This window comes from Metarhizium album, assembly GCF_000804445.1.
Source record: "Metarhizium album ARSEF 1941 chromosome Unknown scaffold_4, whole genome shotgun sequence".
NCBI classification, from domain to species: domain Eukaryota; kingdom Fungi; phylum Ascomycota; class Sordariomycetes; order Hypocreales; family Clavicipitaceae; genus Metarhizium; species Metarhizium album.
The window spans coordinates 217,773-236,785 of NW_024467578.1; the positions used below are offsets into that span (position 1 = coordinate 217,773).

General features: G+C 54.6%; 6 protein-coding genes across 6 annotated transcripts; 2 read left to right on the top strand and 4 right to left on the bottom strand.

Annotated features, from left to right (window-relative positions):
- Window positions 1–1,488: 1,488 nt before the first annotated feature.
- Window positions 1,489–2,419, bottom strand: MAM_02356 (phosphoribosylformimino-5-aminoimidazole carboxamide ribotide isomerase; the record flags this gene model as incomplete). Its single annotated transcript, XM_040821155.1, has 3 exons — window positions 1,489–1,787; window positions 1,858–2,047; window positions 2,120–2,419. The coding sequence occupies 3 exons, from the start codon at window positions 2,417–2,419 to the stop codon at window positions 1,489–1,491; spliced, it is 789 nt and encodes a 262-aa protein (XP_040680569.1).
- A 626-nt stretch (window positions 2,420–3,045) lies between these two features.
- MAM_02357 (Major facilitator superfamily domain, general substrate transporter) lies at window positions 3,046–5,298 on the bottom strand (the record flags this gene model as incomplete). Its single annotated transcript, XM_040821156.1, has 8 exons — window positions 3,046–3,364; window positions 3,560–3,625; window positions 3,687–4,044; window positions 4,112–4,311; window positions 4,375–4,550; window positions 4,639–4,888; window positions 5,022–5,089; window positions 5,167–5,298. 8 exons carry the CDS (start codon window positions 5,296–5,298, stop codon window positions 3,046–3,048), a joined length of 1,569 nt encoding a protein of 522 aa, XP_040680570.1.
- A 2,238-nt stretch (window positions 5,299–7,536) lies between these two features.
- Window positions 7,537–9,579, top strand: MAM_02358 (cysteine synthase K/M:Cysteine synthase B; the record flags this gene model as incomplete). The annotated part of the gene is made up of 7 exons (XM_040821157.1): window positions 7,537–7,729; window positions 7,829–8,021; window positions 8,081–8,207; window positions 8,279–8,369; window positions 8,430–8,490; window positions 8,569–8,929; window positions 8,989–9,579. The coding sequence occupies 7 exons, from the start codon at window positions 7,537–7,539 to the stop codon at window positions 9,577–9,579; spliced, it is 1,617 nt and encodes a 538-aa protein (XP_040680571.1).
- A 700-nt stretch (window positions 9,580–10,279) lies between these two features.
- MAM_02359 (Hydroxyethylthiazole kinase) lies at window positions 10,280–12,128 on the top strand (the record flags this gene model as incomplete). Its single annotated transcript, XM_040821158.1, has 4 exons — window positions 10,280–10,556; window positions 10,783–11,189; window positions 11,263–11,474; window positions 11,564–12,128. 4 exons carry the CDS (start codon window positions 10,280–10,282, stop codon window positions 12,126–12,128), a joined length of 1,461 nt encoding a protein of 486 aa, XP_040680572.1.
- A 524-nt stretch (window positions 12,129–12,652) lies between these two features.
- On the bottom strand, window positions 12,653–14,760 carry MAM_02360 (uncharacterized protein; the record flags this gene model as incomplete). The annotated part of the gene is made up of 5 exons (XM_040821159.1): window positions 12,653–13,227; window positions 13,288–13,559; window positions 13,637–13,804; window positions 13,890–14,474; window positions 14,663–14,760. The coding sequence occupies 5 exons, from the start codon at window positions 14,758–14,760 to the stop codon at window positions 12,653–12,655; spliced, it is 1,698 nt and encodes a 565-aa protein (XP_040680573.1).
- A 1,707-nt stretch (window positions 14,761–16,467) lies between these two features.
- Window positions 16,468–18,369, bottom strand: MAM_02361 (5-aminolevulinate synthase; the record flags this gene model as incomplete). The annotated part of the gene is made up of 2 exons (XM_040821160.1): window positions 16,468–17,951; window positions 18,045–18,369. 2 exons carry the CDS (start codon window positions 18,367–18,369, stop codon window positions 16,468–16,470), a joined length of 1,809 nt encoding a protein of 602 aa, XP_040680574.1.
- Window positions 18,370–19,013: the final 644 nt, after the last annotated feature.

Consider the following 19,013-nt stretch of genomic DNA (forward strand, 5'->3'; position numbering starts at 1 on the left):
TAAGGAATGCAAATGATTGATGGATGGCATTGTCAAGGAGGCGCATGATTGGCCCGGGCTGGATAAACAGTGACGAGGGGGTCTCGATGGGGTTGTCCCAGCAACCAAAGGCCGCGTCGATGAACCAGTTGACGGGCCATCTGGAGCCGGACTGCAGCCAACCGGGGCCAACCGGGGCCAACCGGTTCCTGGACGCAAGATGGCGGCGCCCGTGACGCCTAAAACGAACCAGTAGCACGGCGTCGCAGGGAATAAGCCCACTAGCGACTCAGAACGTTCAGGGGTCAGCTGCGGTCGGATGTCGGGTCCATGTCAACATCGTCAATGTTGAACATCTGAACGGCCACCAAGTGCAGTCTGGTTCTTGTTCTTCCTCAGCTCGAGCCCGTCTGGCTGCAGTGGACAATTGTTTCATCCCTCATTGCTCCAACGTCCGTGAGCCCAGCAATCAATTGATGCCTCCCACCTCCCACCTCCCACCTTACCTCTGCCCAAGACGCTGGAATGCTGCCCGCCGTCTCGATCATTCTGGTCAACATGGGGGACACTTGTGTGTGTGTGGGACAAGACTGCTCGTATGAAAGCCATCTGCGATAATATATGTATGCAGTCGGCCTCCTGCACGTCATTGCTGACGGCTGCACGTGTGCAAGCAATAACGGAGCGGGAGGGGGAAGAACCACGTCTGATGAGGAGGTTGAACCTGACTGACTGTCTGGAGGAGCTGCGGATTCATCGCTAGTTGACGGTTGACGTAGCATCCGTGTTTCACACAATGCATACTAAATCGCAAAGTGCATCTCGCAGACAAAAACCCGAGTTGAGAATCAAGAATACCACTTAATCTTGATGGCAACACACTCACACACACGTTGGCCTCGTCCCGCCTTTTCTCTCTCCACCCCTCCCATCCATTGACCCCAAAGCTTGAAACGAGTGTGGTGCGCACAGAGATTGGCGATGCGACGCCTATGGAAACCTCGGTATGGGTTGTTATTACTATCTCCGTTGTTCCTGGGCCAACCAGCCCCCGCAAGGAAACAAGGCACAAACAATCCGTCGTGATGTTGTTCTCAGCCTCAGCCACCACGACATTGTGAATTGATGAATCAAGGACGGCACAAAAAAAAAAAAAACTAAAAAAAAACTCGTATCGACCCCAAGCTGCCTTGCATATCGTGGCCAACAATTCCGCTATTAGCCTCTCCCTCTTTTTTGAACCCACCCATCATTGTTCTTTCGCGCAATCCCAACTTGCGAACCGCTCCATTACATCATTCTTTATGCCCCGTCGTAAATTACTACATGAACAGCTGTGATTCTCATCCTTAGTTGACCAGTTTAACAAATAAGTCTCAATAACAAAAATACAAAACATGTTCGCATGGGCAGCTTAGCTTAGCTACCTATACAACCAGCTAGCTACGCGACGTAATCTGGCTAGGACAGCACGGATATCTTTTCTGCAAAATAACCAAGTGTCACCAGTCACCCGGCTGAGCTCCCTGCTCTTCTATTCCAAGCCACACAATCATCAAACTTGACTCCATTTCCACCAAAACAGTCCAGCGCACTGCCAATAGTCAAGTCGACTTTGCCACGACTGAGCCGGTCGACGAGGTCCAAGTCTTCCAGACTCCGCCCTCCACCAGCATAAGTGACGGGGATGGAGCACCACTCTGCCAATCTGCCCACCAATGCCTCGTCTATGCCCTTCTGCAGGCCCTCGTTATCTGCCGCATGAATCAAGAACTCGGAGCAGTACGGCTCCAGGGCTCTGATAGACTCTGCTTCCGCCGTCAGCCGAGACGTCAACGGATTCCGTAAACGCCATAACCCTGGAGACCTGCCGCCTACCTTGATTGACCTCCATATCGGTGACTGTCTGCCATTTGTCCATGGCCACAAACCACGAGTCCTCCCCGCGGCGGCGACAGCTCAGATCGATGACCAGCTTGCTCCTGTCTCCGCCCAGTGCTTCCAGAACAGCGTCGAGCCTCGATTGGCTGAAGTTTCCTTGCGGGAAGAGATATGAGGTGATGATGACCTGGCACTTTCCTTAGCCCGCAACGTTGCCACCGGCTTGCACTCGTCTTCTGCCGGGCTCCTGCGAACCAACCTTCGAAGCCCCCGCGTCCAGCCACTCCTTTGCGTTCCTGTCATTGATACTGCCGCCTACTTGCAGGTGGCCCGGCCACGCCTGCAACGCCTGCTTGGCTGACTCCGTGTTTCCCGGTCCCAGCATGATGACATGAGCGCCCTGCAGTGAGTTGCTCCGGTACAGCTCGGCAAAGTACGACGGAGGGTGTGGTGACACATGGTTCGTTTGCAGGGATGACGAGGCGCTGTCCAGAGTGCCGCCAACAATCTGCTTGACCTGGCCGGCGTGCAGGTCTATACATGGTCGAAATCGAGTCATTGTGACGGCTGCGCCGCGCTGGAAGGGCGCGAGTTTGGATGGAGGCTTGATGCTCCAATTTGGAGGGAGCACGAGATGAAGTTGGATGTGGGGCAGGCTAAAACTAATAAGATGCGTGTGACCAAGTCTTCCTCGGGAAGCGACTACGACCAAGTTCCAACCATGCGCTTTTAGCTATTTCTTTCATTTTAGTTGTGTATTTAGTTGGCAAATTATCTGAAATTGCTTTCTTGAATACGCTACACGCCCACTTGATAATCGTCCATCTTTATGCGGCAATACCAACTGCGGCTGTGCTGTTATCAAGTACCTTTTAACCTGTTTTTCATCTTAGGAAATCCCTGGCATGACACAGGCCTGTCAAGGGGAAGGAGCAATTCGTCCATATTAATAAGCAGAATGAGTGGAGTGATTGCCTAGGAATCCCGTCGAGAGAACTGAGGGGAAAATCAAGCATCGTTTATTTACCCCTCCGTCTTATTATTATAAGTACTAGTTTCTCCCTCCGTCGGTTTTTGTCTAAATTGGTACATGCATTATTGCGGCTATACATTTGACCTCTTTCCCTTGCACAAGGCCAACAAAAAAAAGTGAAAGAGGCTTCGACAAACAACAAACTGTGAAATCTAAGCAGCGTCTCTTTTCCTTTTCTTTTCGTCATGAGCCCTTTGCGCCTCCTCCTTTAATTTTTGGTCGTCTGGTCTACTCAACTCCACCTGCGGCATGAGCAAAAATGCCAGGACAAATGCAAATGCGGCTAATGATGCGCCGATGATGAAAATGATACGGAAGCCGCGCTGATATGCCGGGAAAAGAATAGCTCTGATACGGCCTGCTTCCTCCGGAGACACTGTTCCAAGATACGCTTGCGGGTTGCTGAGGAGCAACCTGGCTGCCTTTGCATCCAGGCTGAGGGATGAGAATGCGCCAGCCAGAATGTTGTTGCTGCGGATAATCAGCATGTTTTTCGGCATACAAAGGGGTAGGGGAAGGAAGGGTTAGATGCGAATGTCTAGCTCACACTACTGTTCCAGAGACTGCAAGTCCAAGGGTTGAGCCGAGATTTCGGACGAAGCTATGGCACGCTGTTAACAATGGACCGGCTTGGGGGCGGATTTCTCGGGAATTTGGGACACTGACTTGCGGAACGAGGTGACGATTGCCATGTCGCGCCGCTCGACGCCTGCCTGGGTTGCAATCAATGCCCTGTGCGAGTCGTCAGATGGCCAGACTATCATCAAGTTCGCGGCGCCCGGCATCGACTCACGGCTGCAATGTGTTGCCAACACCAACACCAATCAATGTCGCGTACCCAATCTGTTTGCCAAGTCCAGTGGTCTCGTCCAAAGTCGACATGAGACCGAGACCAACGGCCCAGCACACCCAGCCGAATAAGATGCATTCCCGGTACCGGCCGACCCAGTGTACAACCAAGCCGGAGAGAGTACTGCTGAGGGTTTGAATGATGGTGATGGGCAAAAGGAGAGCTCCCGACTTTGTGGCAGAGTATCCGTAGACAAGCTGGTAGAATGACGGGACATAGTACACTTGCATGACAAAGTTCCATCCGTTGATGGCCATTGTCAGACACGCGCCATTGACGATCTTGGACTTGAAAATGCGGACTGAGGGACGTCAGCTCGGAATCCGAAGGGGAGTAAAGAATTGACAGCTACAAAGTCAGACACTCACGAGGCACAAGAGGATATTTGGGTCCTTTCCATTGCCACAAGATGAAGCCAGCCGAGACAACCACGCCAACCACCATGGTCGCAATGACTTGCGCAGAATTCCACGAGTACTCACGGCCTCCCCAAGTCATGCCCAGGATAAAGATGGTCATTCCGGAAAATGCGAGCAAGATGCCGCCGAAATCGACCGCCTTTAGTTTCCTGGACATGTGTTAACAAAAAACAAAAGATGCAGGCCACGCGATGGAGCAATAGAGAACGTACAGCCTCCAATCGCCTTGAACCTTCTTCAAGGGCATGAAAAACATGACACAGCCCGTCGTGAATGCCGTCAATGGAAGATTGAGCCGGAAAATCCACCGCCATGATTCAGACGACTTTGACGAAAGGGCGCCGCCGACGATGGGCCCAATGCCGTTTGCAATGGCCACGACAGCACCCTTGGGACAGAAAAATATGGTCAGCTTGCCGGGGAGCAATACTGATACTGATATTGAAAGTGCTGGACTTGGACCGGACACGTCTTACCAGGATCCCTTGGTACTTTCCCCTCTCTCGCAAGGGCACGACGTCGCTGACAATGAGCTGCGCGACAGTCATCAAGCCGCCGCCTCCAATGCCAGTGAATGCGCGGAAGACAGTCAGTTGCAGTACGGACTGAGCAAGCGACGACGCCAGAGATCCGACAAAGAAGATGGCGAGCCCGGTCAGCAACACCGCCTTGCGGGACCAAATGTCGGAGAGTCGGCCGTATAGCAATTGTCCCACGGTAGACGTTCTGTTGGTCGCATTAGCGAGAGCGAGAAAGACATTTCCGACACGGCGAGGGGGAGGGAGCAACTCGCATGAAGTAACCGCTGGCTATCCATGATACTTGGTCTGTTGACCCCAGAGCTCGTCCTATGATGTACAAACTTGTCGCGAGGGTGGTTTGGTCCATCAGAGCCAAAAGGTCAACGCTAGCACAGGCAAGGAAGATCTGGCGCTTGTCAGCAACAAGTCGAGAGACTCCAAAGTTTTCTTTCGTCCGAGAAGAAAAGAGGCGGGGCGGTTTACCGTGATGATTGTTCTCTTGGGGACATAGTTTGTCTGCTCGTTGAACTGGTGTACCTTGGCGACCTCGCCTTCGCTGTCAGACGATGCAGACGCATTGGAGGACGAGTCTGCTGGCACAGGTTGCGCCACCATGACGGGCTCATGGGCCTGGACCGACTCTTTTCCCATTGCTTGTCTTTGATCGGCTCTGATTCCAAAGTAGAAGAGGTGTGCTACGGGCTCGGTCGGTAGCCCTCAATCAAACCTGGAGACCAGAGTCGAGTTTTGGGGAGGGACAACGAACTAGTCGCAAGAGTCGAGACAGGATGCGACTCTGGCACGGCCAGGAATGAGTCGATCGGCTTTTGCAAGTAGGTTGAAAAATGCATTGATGACAGCAAAATAAATGACGAATACTGCGAACCTGCATGGCCAACAAAAGATCACGCGTGAAACCGCATGCTAATATTGGGCGTCCCGGTCGAATGGCAATGGGCCCTACCCCCCCGGCCCTTGGTCATCAACGACAAGGTTTGATGGCGACTGAGCAGGTGCTCCGTACCCTCTACCCCTAGGTATGTTATGGAGAAATATATCCGTGTTGTACTATGTGCTGTATGTATAACGATACGTTCCAGGATGCCGAGATCTTTCTAGGCTCGAGACTCTAGGGCAATTGCCAAGTTGCTGGACAGTAAAACACACCAACTCCTGACAAATGGATGATCCGGCGTCCCTTCTTTGTCAGGCCTTGCCGTTCAGCAACCGTTACTATAACAGTTGAACGAACCATTGATGTCCACGACCTACGGGCTACAAGTTGCGCCCGGAACAAGCTTAACGACATGGCCGGCCAGGAAAGTCGGATTAGTGGAGACACATAGAAAAACTTGGCCCCGGCAGCGGAAGCTTGTCCAAAAGACAGGGTGTATCCAGTCGAGCTGGGCCGTTGCCGCCGTTCGTTTGTCAAAATCCTTGCGCGGCCTTTGCACCGCCAACACGAGGTTGCGATCCCATAGTAGGGTGAACAACCGCGGTTACCGGGATCGCAAAACACGTCCTGTCGGGAGTGATGATTGGAAAAGGGGTTCGGTATCTGCCGCAACCTTGAGGGACTTTGAGCATATATGAGAACTCCAGCTTGCCTGTTCCAGAATGGGTTAACATTGAAAGGGGAGGAGATCAGCCCGCCGGGACGGAGTCAGGATCCAGGCTTAACGCCTCGTCTCCACCAGCAGCGCCAGGTTGGATATAATACACTGGCTCGACTCTAAAGTGTCTTGGTTGCCTGAAGGGGGTTTTAAACCAGCAGGGTGTGCTTTCGACGTGGAAAAGGTAGGACAGAAAAATGACTACAGAGCAGGAAGGGGGACAAAGAGAGTCGAAGTAAAGAAAATGAACTCCATGGCTTGTTCAAGTCGGGTTGTATATACGGAAGTTAGCTAACAACTTGTGATAGGACGAAAGAATTAGAGTCGGTTACTTCTCACACAAACACGGCTTGCGTCTCTAGTCCCAAAACACCTGATTGACCGTTTCCGCACCTTGATAGACAGACATGGGTACAGTCCTAGTCGAATTCTTTGTTGCTAGCTCCGTGACAGGTCGTCCGGGAGGACAACAAGGTCCTCGACTCCTCGCGAAGCGCCGTCGGACGGTATCCCCACGGTTGGAACTCAATCTGTCCACCGGGAAGCGGGAAACGAATCCACACTCAATTAATCAGCCCGGAGCAGGACCTGTCACGGTCTAATAGTATCCAAGCCTAAGCGCAGTACTTCGGAGGAAACTTTGCGCTGAGACCCGCTAATTTGGAATCAGGAATCTGAAGACCATGACAGCACGAAACCTAGCCGACGTGAACTCCAGGACCAGTATTCGGGTTGAGCCATCACGATCAGACGACTCGCAACCTCGTGTCATTGGACGTAGCCGGCAGGTGAGCGCAGGAAGCCACAATGCTACAGAGGCTGATGCGGGTTTTGCGTTGTTTTGACTGGGTTTGCGCCTGTTCGTTCTGCCGCAGGGTCTGTTGTGGCCGGCGGTAGTTAGTCACGAGCACGTCAAGTGCCAGGGGATACGTGACTGCGTGCTGCTCTGTTTGGTGGCAGTTTGTTCGATACTGATATCAAGGCTGAGAGTCTAAGACACTATAATAAGGGTGGGCGTTAGTCTGCGCTGCGACAGGATACGCATATGTACGTAGGGACACACATACATGTATATATGTACGTGTGTCTATTCACATCCATATCCACATCGACATTTACCAAACGTATGTGTGTTTTAGCTCCTCACCAACAAAGGCAGACAGGAAACCTGATCCAGAAAGACGGGACGATACCACCCGACGTCGACAGACAGCTCAGACGCAGACGATAGTCGCCAGCCATGGGGAACGACAACTTCTTGAACGTGTACAAGGGCCCGGACTCGGTGAGGCAGTATTTCGATCCAGAGTCGTCGCCGCCGATGCCCCTTGTTGAGATTCCAGATTGTCTCAACCCTTACCGCTCGGAAGGCGTTCGCATCTACGCCAAGATGATGTCGATGCATCCCGCGAACAACGTCAAATCAATGCCAGGTAGGAACGGCCCCCCGACCAAGACATGCAAGCTCAATCAAACATGAGTGTCAAGCGTTGCGCTGGACTGACTACTGCTCGCGCGCCGCCGCCTTGCAGCCCTGAATCTCCTTCAAAGCAGCATCGTACCGGGCAAGACCAAGACGATTGTCGAGTACAGCTCCGGGTCGACGGTGCTTTCCATGTCCATGATTGCTCGGGCCTTTTATGGCCTGCCGGATGTCCGGGCCTTTCTGAGTAACAAGACGAGCCTGGCCAAGATTCGCCTGATGCAGCTCTTCGGGATTGACATGTAAGTCATGCTTGGGATTCCTCTTTTCTACCTCGACAACACAGTGCTGACGGCTCTAGCACCCTGTTTGGTGGTCCCTCGCAACCGGAACCGCTCGATGAGAGAGGCGGTATTCGAGCCGCTGGGAGACTGGCTCAAGAATCTGACTCTGCGACGGTCAACCCCGACCAATATGCAAACGACGATGTCAGTGTCGCCACAGAGTCCCTTTTGATGCTTGATGCTTGATGGTGGATGCTGATGTGCACCTCGTGTAGAACTGGAAGTCTCACGTAAAGTGGACTGGGCCTCAAATCTTGAGGCAACTGCCAGAAATCAACGTCATCTGTGCAGGCATGGGCACTTCAGGTGAGTCCTGTTCACCATGGCAGACATGCCAATGCCCCTTGCTTACTTTTGCCATTCAAGGTACCATGACCGGCCTGGGCACCTACTTTCGGAGTGCAAAGCCCAGCGTTTTCAGACTCGGGTACGTCATTGTTCTGTGCGAGAGCCGGGTCGCTCTGCGCTCGGTTACGACGGCTAACAGAAACGACATCAAAAACAGCGTCTGCACCGCACCTGGTGACCGTGTCCCGGGACCTCGTTCATACGCCCTCCTAGCACCCGTCGAGTTCCCGTGGAAAGCTGCCGTTGACCATGTCGAGGAAGTCGGGTCGCACGACTCATACTCTCTGTCCTTGGACATGATTAGAGAGGGCCTTGTCTGCGGACCCTCTTCAGGGTTCAACCTCAAGGGCCTCTTCCAGTTCATCGAGAAGCGCAAGGCAGAAGATAATCTGTCTCAGCTGGCCGGGTCGGACGGCGAGATTCACTGCGCCTTCTTGTGCTGCGACTTGCCATACCAGTACGTAAATGAGTACTTTGACAAACTGGGCGAGTCATTCTTCCCGTCCATCAAAAATGAGGTACGTTCTTGAACAGGGAACAGGCATTACTCGTGTTCACGCTGAATGCTGTGACGCAGGAGCTCCTCGGCGTCGACGTCCACAGATACGACGAAGCCTGGGAGAGAGACGCCGCCGACGCAATCGGTGCCTTCTATGGCGTCAGCAAGACAATGAGCGGCGACGTGCTTTTAGAAAACAGCACCGCGAGACCCAAATCCGACACCACGATTATTGATCTTCGCCAAGCTGCAGACTTTGAGGCCTTCCACGTCCCCGGATCCACCAACGTGCCGTTCGTCCAGGCAGACCAAGGCAGTCCCTTCTCCGATCCCAGGATCCTCAAAGGGCTATGGACTAGGCTTGAAGAGACCTTCAAACTCCCCCACCAAGACCTCCAGTCCCTCCTCCAAGGCAAGCGTGTCCTGCTCCTGTGCTACGACGGCGACAGCTCCCGCGTGGCAAACAGTGTGCTCAGAGCCAAGGGGTACGAGACGGACAACATCAGGGGCGGATTCAAGGTCCTCCGCCAGCTGAGGGACGAGGCAAAGCGCTCCCTTGCGAATGCGACCCAACAGCGGAGCCAGATGTGGCTGAGGTTGAGTACCGAGGCGGAGAGCATCGCGGCGTCCCAGCCAAGTCAGATCTCCCTGCCTGTTGAGCCGTTGTGATGGATGTGTTCCTCCCGGCAGGGCTGTTTGTTGCCCGGAAATCAAGATTTGACCAAATATTGCCACAGTCTTTACATTCGCATACACGCAAGACAAGGGCTCAACAGCAGCCTAGCACGAGCCTACAGACGGCTCCTGAGTCCGCTCACGAGAATGACGAACGAATGAAAGATGCTCAGTACGAGATGCTCTGGGGACGGGGATTGAGCTAGACGACGAGTAGTATCGAGTCATCGAACCAGTAGAATGAATCTAGAGCGAAGCCACAGTCGTCCTCACTTTTCTGTAGCTTGACCGTGCCCTCTCTGTTCTCGACGTTGATTGTGACGCAGCGATTTGGACAATGTGTGTGGCCCGTGAAGTGAATGGCTCAACAAGCACCGTGGCGAGGACAACAGTCGGACGAAACTGGGGACGTGGCCGACATGCTGCTTGTTTGCCCCGGATCGGGACTCGGCGACTGAGAGTGACGTTTAAAAGGGGCGGATTTTCAACCTTGAAAACAAAGAAGCCATGGACGTTGTCGCTGCCAAGTTGCAATCGAAGTTCGAACAATGATGCAGGCCACGGCCCGCCACGACGGCCCACAAATCTCCTACCCATTCGGGCAACGAAGCCACCCGCTCCTTCTACATCAACGACCGCCACGCTCGTCAATCTCGACAATTTACAAACAACCCTCTCGTCCAGTCCGTCGAAAATGGAAGCAGACTACTCCGTCTACCTCGTCACCGATTCAACGCCCGCCATCCTAGGAGACAAGGACCTCGTCAGCGTGGTCGAGGCCTCGCTCCGAGGCGGCGTGACCATGGTCCAGTATCGCAACAAGCACAGCGCCAGAGAGGACGTCGTCGCCACCGCCAAAAAGCTGCACCAGCTCGCCCAGCGCCATCGAGTTCCGCTCCTGATCAACGACCGGGTCGATGTGGCGCTTGAAATTGGCTGCGAGGGCGTGCACATCGGACAGGATGATATGGGTGAGCAGCACACGCACAAGACATTCATGGATAGCACGCGCGGGCTAACAACTCTCCTACGAGGCGGGGCAAAAAATCAAAAAAAGAATTCCACCAAGCAAGGAAACTCCTGGGACCGAACAAAATCATCGGTGTGACAGCCAGCTCCGAGCAAGAAGCCATAACGGCGTGCCAAGCAGGCGCAGACTACCTCGGTCTTGGAACCGTCTACTCTACACCCACGTAGGCCAATGCTCTTGTCCGCCACTCGCCGCCCTGAGTCTGATTCCGATTCCGATTCTGATTCTTCTCCTTCTGCCTCGTCGGCATACTAGTAAGAAGGACACAAAGTCCATCATTGGGCCCTCCGGCGTCGCGGGCATCCTGGCCGCCCTCCACGCCGCAGGCTACTCGTCCACGCCCACCGTCTGCATCGGCGGCATCAACGCCTCCAACGCATCCGCCGTCCTCGCAGGCTCTGCCTCGCCGCACAAGGCCCTCCACGGAATCGCCGTCGTGAGCGCCATCGTGGCCGCAGATGACCCGGCCGCCGTGTCGAGGGACCTGCTGGCCAAGGTCGTCACGGCCAAGATCCCCCGCGTCGTTGCGGCCGTGGGGAGGAAGAAGCCTCTGTCGCACAACATGACGAACCTGGTATTTTCCCCACGGCCCTGCTTTTCTCTCTTCTGATGGGGAAACCACCTAACATGGTGTCCATCACATGTAGGTGGTGCAAAACTTTGCGGCAAACGTAGCCCTCTGCGTGGGCGCCAGCCCCATCATGTCCAACTACGCCCAAGAAGCCGCCGGCCTGGCCAGGCTCGGCGGCGCGCTCGTCGTCAACATGGGCACCGTGACGCCAGACGGCCTCGAGAGCCACGTCCAAGCTGTCAAGGCGTACAATGAGGCCAAACGGCCCGTGGTCCTCGACCCGGTTGGGTACGTACGCAGCATGCTCCCGAATCCCCTCTCGTCTGGAAACGTGCGGAAACGTGCAACCTCTAACATGTTTGCATGCCTTCTACCAGCGCCGGGGCGACCTCCGTTCGCCGCGACGCCGTGCGAAGGCTCCTGGCATCGGGCACATTCGCTGTGATAAAAGGCAACCAAGCTGAGATCCAGACGGTGCACGGCGCCAGCGTAACCCAGCGCGGCGTCGACTCGTCGTCGTCGCTGACCATTCCGCAGAGCGCCCGGCTCGCCCGCTCGCTCGCCCGTCAACGGCGGAGCGTTGTCCTCATCACTGGCCCAACCGACCTGGTCAGCGACGGGAGGCGGACGCTGCGCATCGACAACGGCCACGAGTACCTGGGCATGGTTACCGGCACAGGGTGCACACTCGGCACGACGGTGAGTGCCATGGCGGCCGCGCACGAGGAAGACATGCTGGTGGCGGCTGTTGCGGGAGCCGTCGTCTTTGGCGTCGCCGCGGAGATGGCTGCCCAGAGAGACCACGTCAGGGGGCCGGGCTCGTTTGTGCCGGCTTTCTTGGACGAGCTGTTTGCGATTCGAAAGGCCACAGCAGAGGGCGATTTGAACTGGCTTGCGCTGGCCAAGGTTGCGGCTGTCGATGTCGTGGACGAGGACGAGTGAAGCATGCATATCAGTTCCATCCCCCAGCATCAATCGCATGAGGTTGCATAATGGAGACTGCGGGTTCCTCGCCAGAAAAGATATCAGTTTATAATATTATTATTCAAGACCGTGAAATGGTCACCGTTCCACAATCTTACATTGTCAGACTAAAGTACAACGACGGGTCTGCAGAAACGACTGTCCATTCTCTTGACGCAAAGCCGCCGGTGCTCGAGCCCGCTAAACCGAGAAAAAAATCCCCAACCAAAATCCCAAATCAAAACCAAAAGGATATATCATCATACGCTATGCAGAGCCAGTAGTCCTGTTAATGCCTCCGTTCCGTTTTGAACTCCACCCCGCTGTCGCCTTCTCACATTTCTTGATGTCAGTCATAGCCGTGTGGCGGGTCCCAATAGACCCGTGGCGACAGCGCTGTTTGACAACGCGTGTTTTCATAATCAGAGCTCACACGTGAACTGTGGTGTGCGCCTTCCTGTGTTCTCTTCTCTTTTTGTGTTCCGAAGCGAATCCAGCCCGTCTCACGAAGCCAAGTCAATGAGTTCCTGACTGTCGTCCACGCCCCAAGGCGCCTCGTTCATTATGTCTCGCCATGCAACGGTGCCCATGTCGTCAAACATCTGAAGCGGCGACCCGCCGTTGATGTGCATGTGCACGAGCTCTTGCGCCGTCCTCATCAATCGTACAAGTCGTTCCAGGGGGTCTTCGATTCCGCAGCGGTCTGGAGACAAGAGACCGCTTCTTCGCTTGGCAATCACCTCCATTAGATGGTCGATTTGCTTGCCAAAAATAACCACCATGTTCAGTTCCTTGGTGACGCTCGCCACATCCCAGCCAAGCAATTGCAGTGTCAAAAGTTTAATGCCCGTAATGAGTGTGTAAGCCAGGTCGGAGGCAATGATACATAGAAAACGCGGCTTCTCAACCTCGGGCTCAGCAAACCGAACTTCGAAGAAGTTGCTGAGAGACTTGACGCAAGACCAAAGAAGCTGAAGGCGGTCGGAAACCTGCATGTTGTCAGGGCTACAACGCTCGTCAGAGATGGCGATATCTTTGAGAAGAATTTCGGCGACGGAGATGTGACAAAGGAGGGTCGCTAGAGACTCGGTCAGCTGGACTGGAATACAACACATAGACAAGACAGCTTCAAACTCACGATTTTGTGCGAGGCGTGGAGGAAGAGAGGCTTTAAAGGTGTCCAACTGGTCCTGGAATGACTGCACAACCATGACGAGGGGCAACGACATGGGAGTCATGCTGTCAGCAGACATTGTGATTGTAATGGTCTGCGCGAGTTGCTGGATCTTGACTAATTTGATGAGATACTCATCGGAGGTGCACTCCATTGAGGTCTCGATGACTTTGCAGCAGAGATCGAGTTGTGTAGTGCTCATGAGCACATCGGTTTTCTTATTCGTGGTCAAGATGCTATCAAGGTTGAAGCCCGGAAAAATTAGCCCTCAGCGAAAAGGAAAAAGGGATATCGCGTCGTCAAGACAACTTACATGGTGTTGAGGTAGTAGGCACCAGCGTACGCCCTCAGGTGGTCCAAAGGACCATACTTGGCATCTTCACCCTGTGAGCCGTATGACATGGCACTTAAGTTGACACACATGGATCTAGCCAAGAAGAGCAAGTTTGTAACTTGAGAGCTCCTCAAAGCGAAATACCACCTGAAAAAATCAAGTTAACAATGAAATGTTGGCCGGAGTCAGAAACCTCGGTGCGCCACGATGGCGATGACGATGCAGCACGTACCATCCAGTCAACAGCTCCACGGCTTGGAGCATATCGAGACTTCTTGTTCCATCGACAAGAGAAGCCTTGCCGATATCCGCTAAAAGAGCCTCCCCAAGCTTCACCTGTCTGGTAGCATCGAAAATAGTAGCGCTCACCATGACAGCCTTCCACAAGAACGGACGCTGGAGTCGAAGATCGGCGGACGACAGCTCTCGCGGGATGAGAACAAATGGGAAATATTCAGCAAACATTTCGCGGTAGACCATGAGAAGCATCTCGCTCTCGGTGGGCAGGGGCCAAGGGGAATCAAACTCCTTCATGACCTCGGGGCTCCATGCCGTTGCCTCGTGGCCATCATCGCCGGTAGGGGTAGGAGACGGAAACAGGTGCTCAAACGAGTACATGTCGGCCTTTTCGGAAGCCTTGGTGAACTGCTGTGGCGGCGACGCAGCCGAGACACTCTGGCCAGAGCCCGACTGCGCGCCCTCGAACTGGGATGACAGCTCATTGAGCCTTTTTTCGAGCTCAGCGACCCTCGACCTCTTGGGTCGCTTCTTGACCCGCGGCGGGGCAGGCGGCCGCGAAAAGCAATCCTTCTTGAGCCTATAGCATCTGTTTTGATGCAAGGACCGCGTTAGACAAAGACGGACGGTTCCATGTGCGCGAACAAGAGAAAGAACCACTGCTCTCTTACTCCGGCAGGCTTTATCTCAAACCCCACGCGAATCCAGGCAGAGGATAAGTGAAGAACAGAAATCAAGTTGGAAACCAGCAAGCGCAATGTTGCTTACCTCTCGCATTTCTCCCCACCATCGACTCTGGGAATGCATCTGGCCTTTGCTTTGGCACACGTGGTGCAAGCCTTTGGCCCCTTTTGTGTTGCTTGCATGTTGACCTTTTTTTGGGCGAGGCTAGTGATGTGATGACGACGTGTCAGTTCGGGTCAGGAACAGCTAGGCCGGGCTGACGATGTTGAGTGCTGATGTTATCTTGAAGCTGGCCGTCACCGCTGCATCATGAGGGGCTCGGAAAAGACTCGACTACGCAAATTCAAGGTTTCCAAAGGGACCGAGAAAGCCGGGGAAGCGTATGGGGAGGAAGCCAAAGGGGTAATAACTCCCAGACACGTCCCCCGCATCATCAAAAAGCACATGCACCTGGGCAGTCTCGTTAGTTTGTGTTTGACGTCCAAGGCGTCGGCGGACCACTTGAGCAGTCTGACCTGAGGGCATTTCTCGGGACTTGGTCCCACGCAGTAGAGCCGGACTCAGCCACCGACACAAAAACAGACTGTCAATGTCACGCACTCGGACGAGCTCGAGTCCCTCGCTGGTCCCACGCATCTGATGATGCAGCGTCCATTGCATCGATGGGTGGGGTGGATGGCTGGCCACCACGAGACTCGAGTCCTGGGGTCCCAACGACGTGCGATGTGGTCGTCGACCCGTCGCAGAGTCGCAGTCGCAGAGTCGAGTAGCAGCGCACGAGCCGTCCGCGGTAGTCAATGCGACTGGCTGGGGGAGGAGCGGGCACGGAGCGCCATGATTGCCCCGCAGGTCCGTTCCATCGCTCCAACGTTCACGTTCCTCGGAAGGCGCCAGGTGCCCCGTGCTGGTCCCTGGCCTGACTCTTCCGCGCCCCTCATTGGCTCCTTGTCCGCCCGAAGCATTATTCCGCCCCGAAAATGGCACTATCCTCGCCGTCATTGCCTTTCTCTACCGGGGCTGATGGCTGCGCCAATGGGCCATGGCTCGATGTCCTTGGCCCAAGACGTCCTGATCAGCCTATGAGCCCCCTTTTGCGAGGGCATCCACGCCATCGACGACTCTGTCTGTCTGTGCCTGTCGACGACCATTTGCCGCTGAAACCACGACGTCCGTCAGTCAGTCCCTCTACTCCGTACCGAGTACCGTGCTTCGACACCGACTCAATACATTCCAAGTTGCCTTCTACGGAGTGCCTACTCACTCAAGTACCTGCTTAATCTGGTCACCTTTTCCCCATCCCATCCATTTTTCACATGCCACGCACTAGCAATAAAGTCTAGTACGTAGTAATTAATACGTATGAAACCATCCCCCACAGATCTAGCCCTGCTTGCTTCCCCGTCTCTTCCCCATCTTGCGGCGTGACGACGTACGCTTTCCCCCCCCCCGAGAGCCCCTGGTGGCTTGGGAAAGGGTTTCCGGGTTAGGTCTTCCTGGTCATGGGTTCAATATTGGCCCACACTACAGAGTCAGAGTCACGACGTTGGAAAAAGCTTGGTCTCGTCGAACAGATGAGATGCATGCGGCACTTGGTAGACTAGTTAGGGGTGGCTTATGCAGCCCACGATTCAATTGGTTTGCCTAGCCTGTGGACTGCTCCATCGAGCATCCTCGTGGATCGCGCATGCAGGAAATAAATCGACTTCAACATTTCTTGCAAGAGAATGGAAACAGTGAGCATGTGAAAGTGGGCAGCTTCGCGATATCCAATCGTGTAGCGAACCACGATGCCCAAAACAAAGTTCTGTGCCAGCGAGACCACGCATGACAATGCATACGAATCCTCCAGCATTGAATATGCAGTGGCAATTGGTTTCCTTGGGCCTAGATCAGTGAGCCGCGACGCCAGGAGTACGCGCTGCAGCTCTCATCTCTCGCTCAAGCAGTGTCTCGGTGAAGCCCGCACCATTGAAGCCACGGCCCGTAGCCATGATCTCCTTTGCTGCCTGCTCAACGCCCAGCTGCGTGTTTGTCCAAAGAGGCTCCTCTACCTTGCCCTGCTCACCAACTCCGAGAAACCCACCCGCTGCGGCCCATTCTGAGGTACGCTTGATTCCAAGACGGGTCCAGACCTGATCAATGACTCTGACAAGCTCGTCCCGGAATTCCTTGGTATGGCCGGGCGTGGGCGTGATGCGGAGCCGTTCCTGTCCAACGGGAACCGTGGGATAGTTGATCGACTGCACGTATACTTGGTAGTCCCGGAGCAGCATATCAGATGCCGCCTTGGCCAACTCGGCATTACCCACCAGAATGGGAATAATGTGAGATGGGTTTGGAATGACTGGGATGTCCCGACTGTTGAGCTCTTCCTTGACAGCACGTGTGTGCAGTTGCTGCAGCTTCCGATCGCCAGCGTACTCCATCTGGTACTCGATGGACGTCTTGGCGCCAGCCATGGTGGCGGGCGGAAGCGAGGTTGTGAAGATGAAGCCTGGAGCCAGAGATCGGATCATGTCAACCAACTTGGAGCTGCCGGCAATGTAGCCTCCGACGCAGCCGTAAGCCTTGCCGAGAGTGCCTGTGATGATATCAACGCGATCCATAATGGTGCCTCGAGGCGATCCTCTCTCATGGGCCTCCCAATCGAGATGTTCAGCCACGCCGGCTCCGTGAGGCCCATACATGCCCACGGCGTGCACCTCGTCCAAAAATGTGATGGCGCCGTACTTGTCGGCCAGGTCACAAATTTTCTCAATTGGACCAATAGAACCGCACATGCTATACACAGATTCGAAAGCGATGATTTTTGGCACGTGGAGAGGCAGGGACGCAAGCTTAGCCTCGAGGTCTGCAACGTCGTTGTGTTTGAAGACGACCTTCTTGGTGCCTGAATGACGGATACCCTGAATCATGGACGCGTGGTTCAGACTATCCGACAAGATGACACAGTCGGGCATCTTGCTCCCGAGGGTCGCAAGTGTTGCATCGTTTGCGACGTAGCAAGAGCTGAAGGCCAAGGCAGCTTCTTTGGCGTGAAGTTTGGCGAGGGTGCTCTCTAGTTCAACAGCGTGCCTGTTATGGCCCGAGATGTTTCGAGTACCGCCAGCACCGGCACCGTACTCATCCAAAGTTTCCTTCATCTTGTTCAACACTCGTTGGTTTCGGCCCATGCCAAGATAGTCATTGGCGCACCAAACCGTAACCCGGTCGTCCTTGTTGGCCATGTGGGCACGTGGGAACTCCTTTGCCAGACGATTTATGTTGTTGAAGTACCTGTAAGACTTGTCCTTGTGCTTCTTATCCAGCTCGGAGGTGTAGAATTCTTCATAATTGAACTTGCCAACCGATCCGGTATGGCCATGGGCCAAGCCTGTGTAAGTTGTGGTCAACAATCAACTACAACCAAATGAGAAAGCGATGGACCCAAGAGAAAGAGAAGCACAGCGTCAGAGTTTGAGCGTACCTTTTTCACGCTTCTCCAGGATCGGGGCGTCGACAGCCCGGGCCTCATGGGCGCGGCTGGTATGGATGCGGGCCTTGTCGGCCTTGGCCTGGCCAGCGAGGGCACGAAGTCCAGTGGCGACAGCACCTCTGTTTCTAGCAGACTGAACAGCCATGGCCTTTCCCATGACGGGGCAGCGGTGAGCAAAAACCTGAAGCTTGGACATGGTGCCGCCGCATGGAGAAGGCCTGGGACGAGCCGAGGTAGACAAGGCGCGAAGAGTGGCAGGCGAGGCGGCCTTGAGGAAAGGGCACATGGCTTTGGACTGGCGAAGAATGCTATCCATGGCGTGGAAGATGATGTTTATGCTTCTGTGATTGTATTGAGTCTTTGGACAGTTGTTCCTGGACAGCAGCAGTGGTCTTCCCGATGATCTCGGAGTGTCGGGGTCCAACGCAAGGCGGGCAAAACGGCTCTGAAGACGGCACCAGTTAGCACCGTCGAGGACGTCTACGTCAATTGCGAAGCTGTGCCAAACCGTGTGGATAGCCAATGCGCGGCAGCCAGGATAGTCAGGATGGTGAGGTGATGTTGGAAGAGAAGTTTTCGGGGTTGTTGCTGTGTGTGAGGCAAAGCGTTTTTGTCACGGGGTCGACGGCTGGCTGGCGAGACGCGGGGATCTCGCCGACTGTCCGCTGGTTTTCCCTCTGGTGCCCATCCGTAAGCCGGGATGCCACTCCACCCCTGGCTATGGGCCACGGCTCTGGCCATTCCGAGTCGCTTGACTGGCGCAATTCTCGCCTGCTCCGGCCTGCGCTAGTACTAGTGAGGAATTTTTCTGTCAAAAATCTCAGCTCCCATTGGCCACGCCCTACCACGGCGCTTCTCCGCGATGTTCGACCTCGTCCTCCGAATCCCGGCTCAGATGGAATCTGCCCCTCTTGTCCGAGTTTCGTCCATCAACCTGTCACCATAAAAGGCCACTGCCAT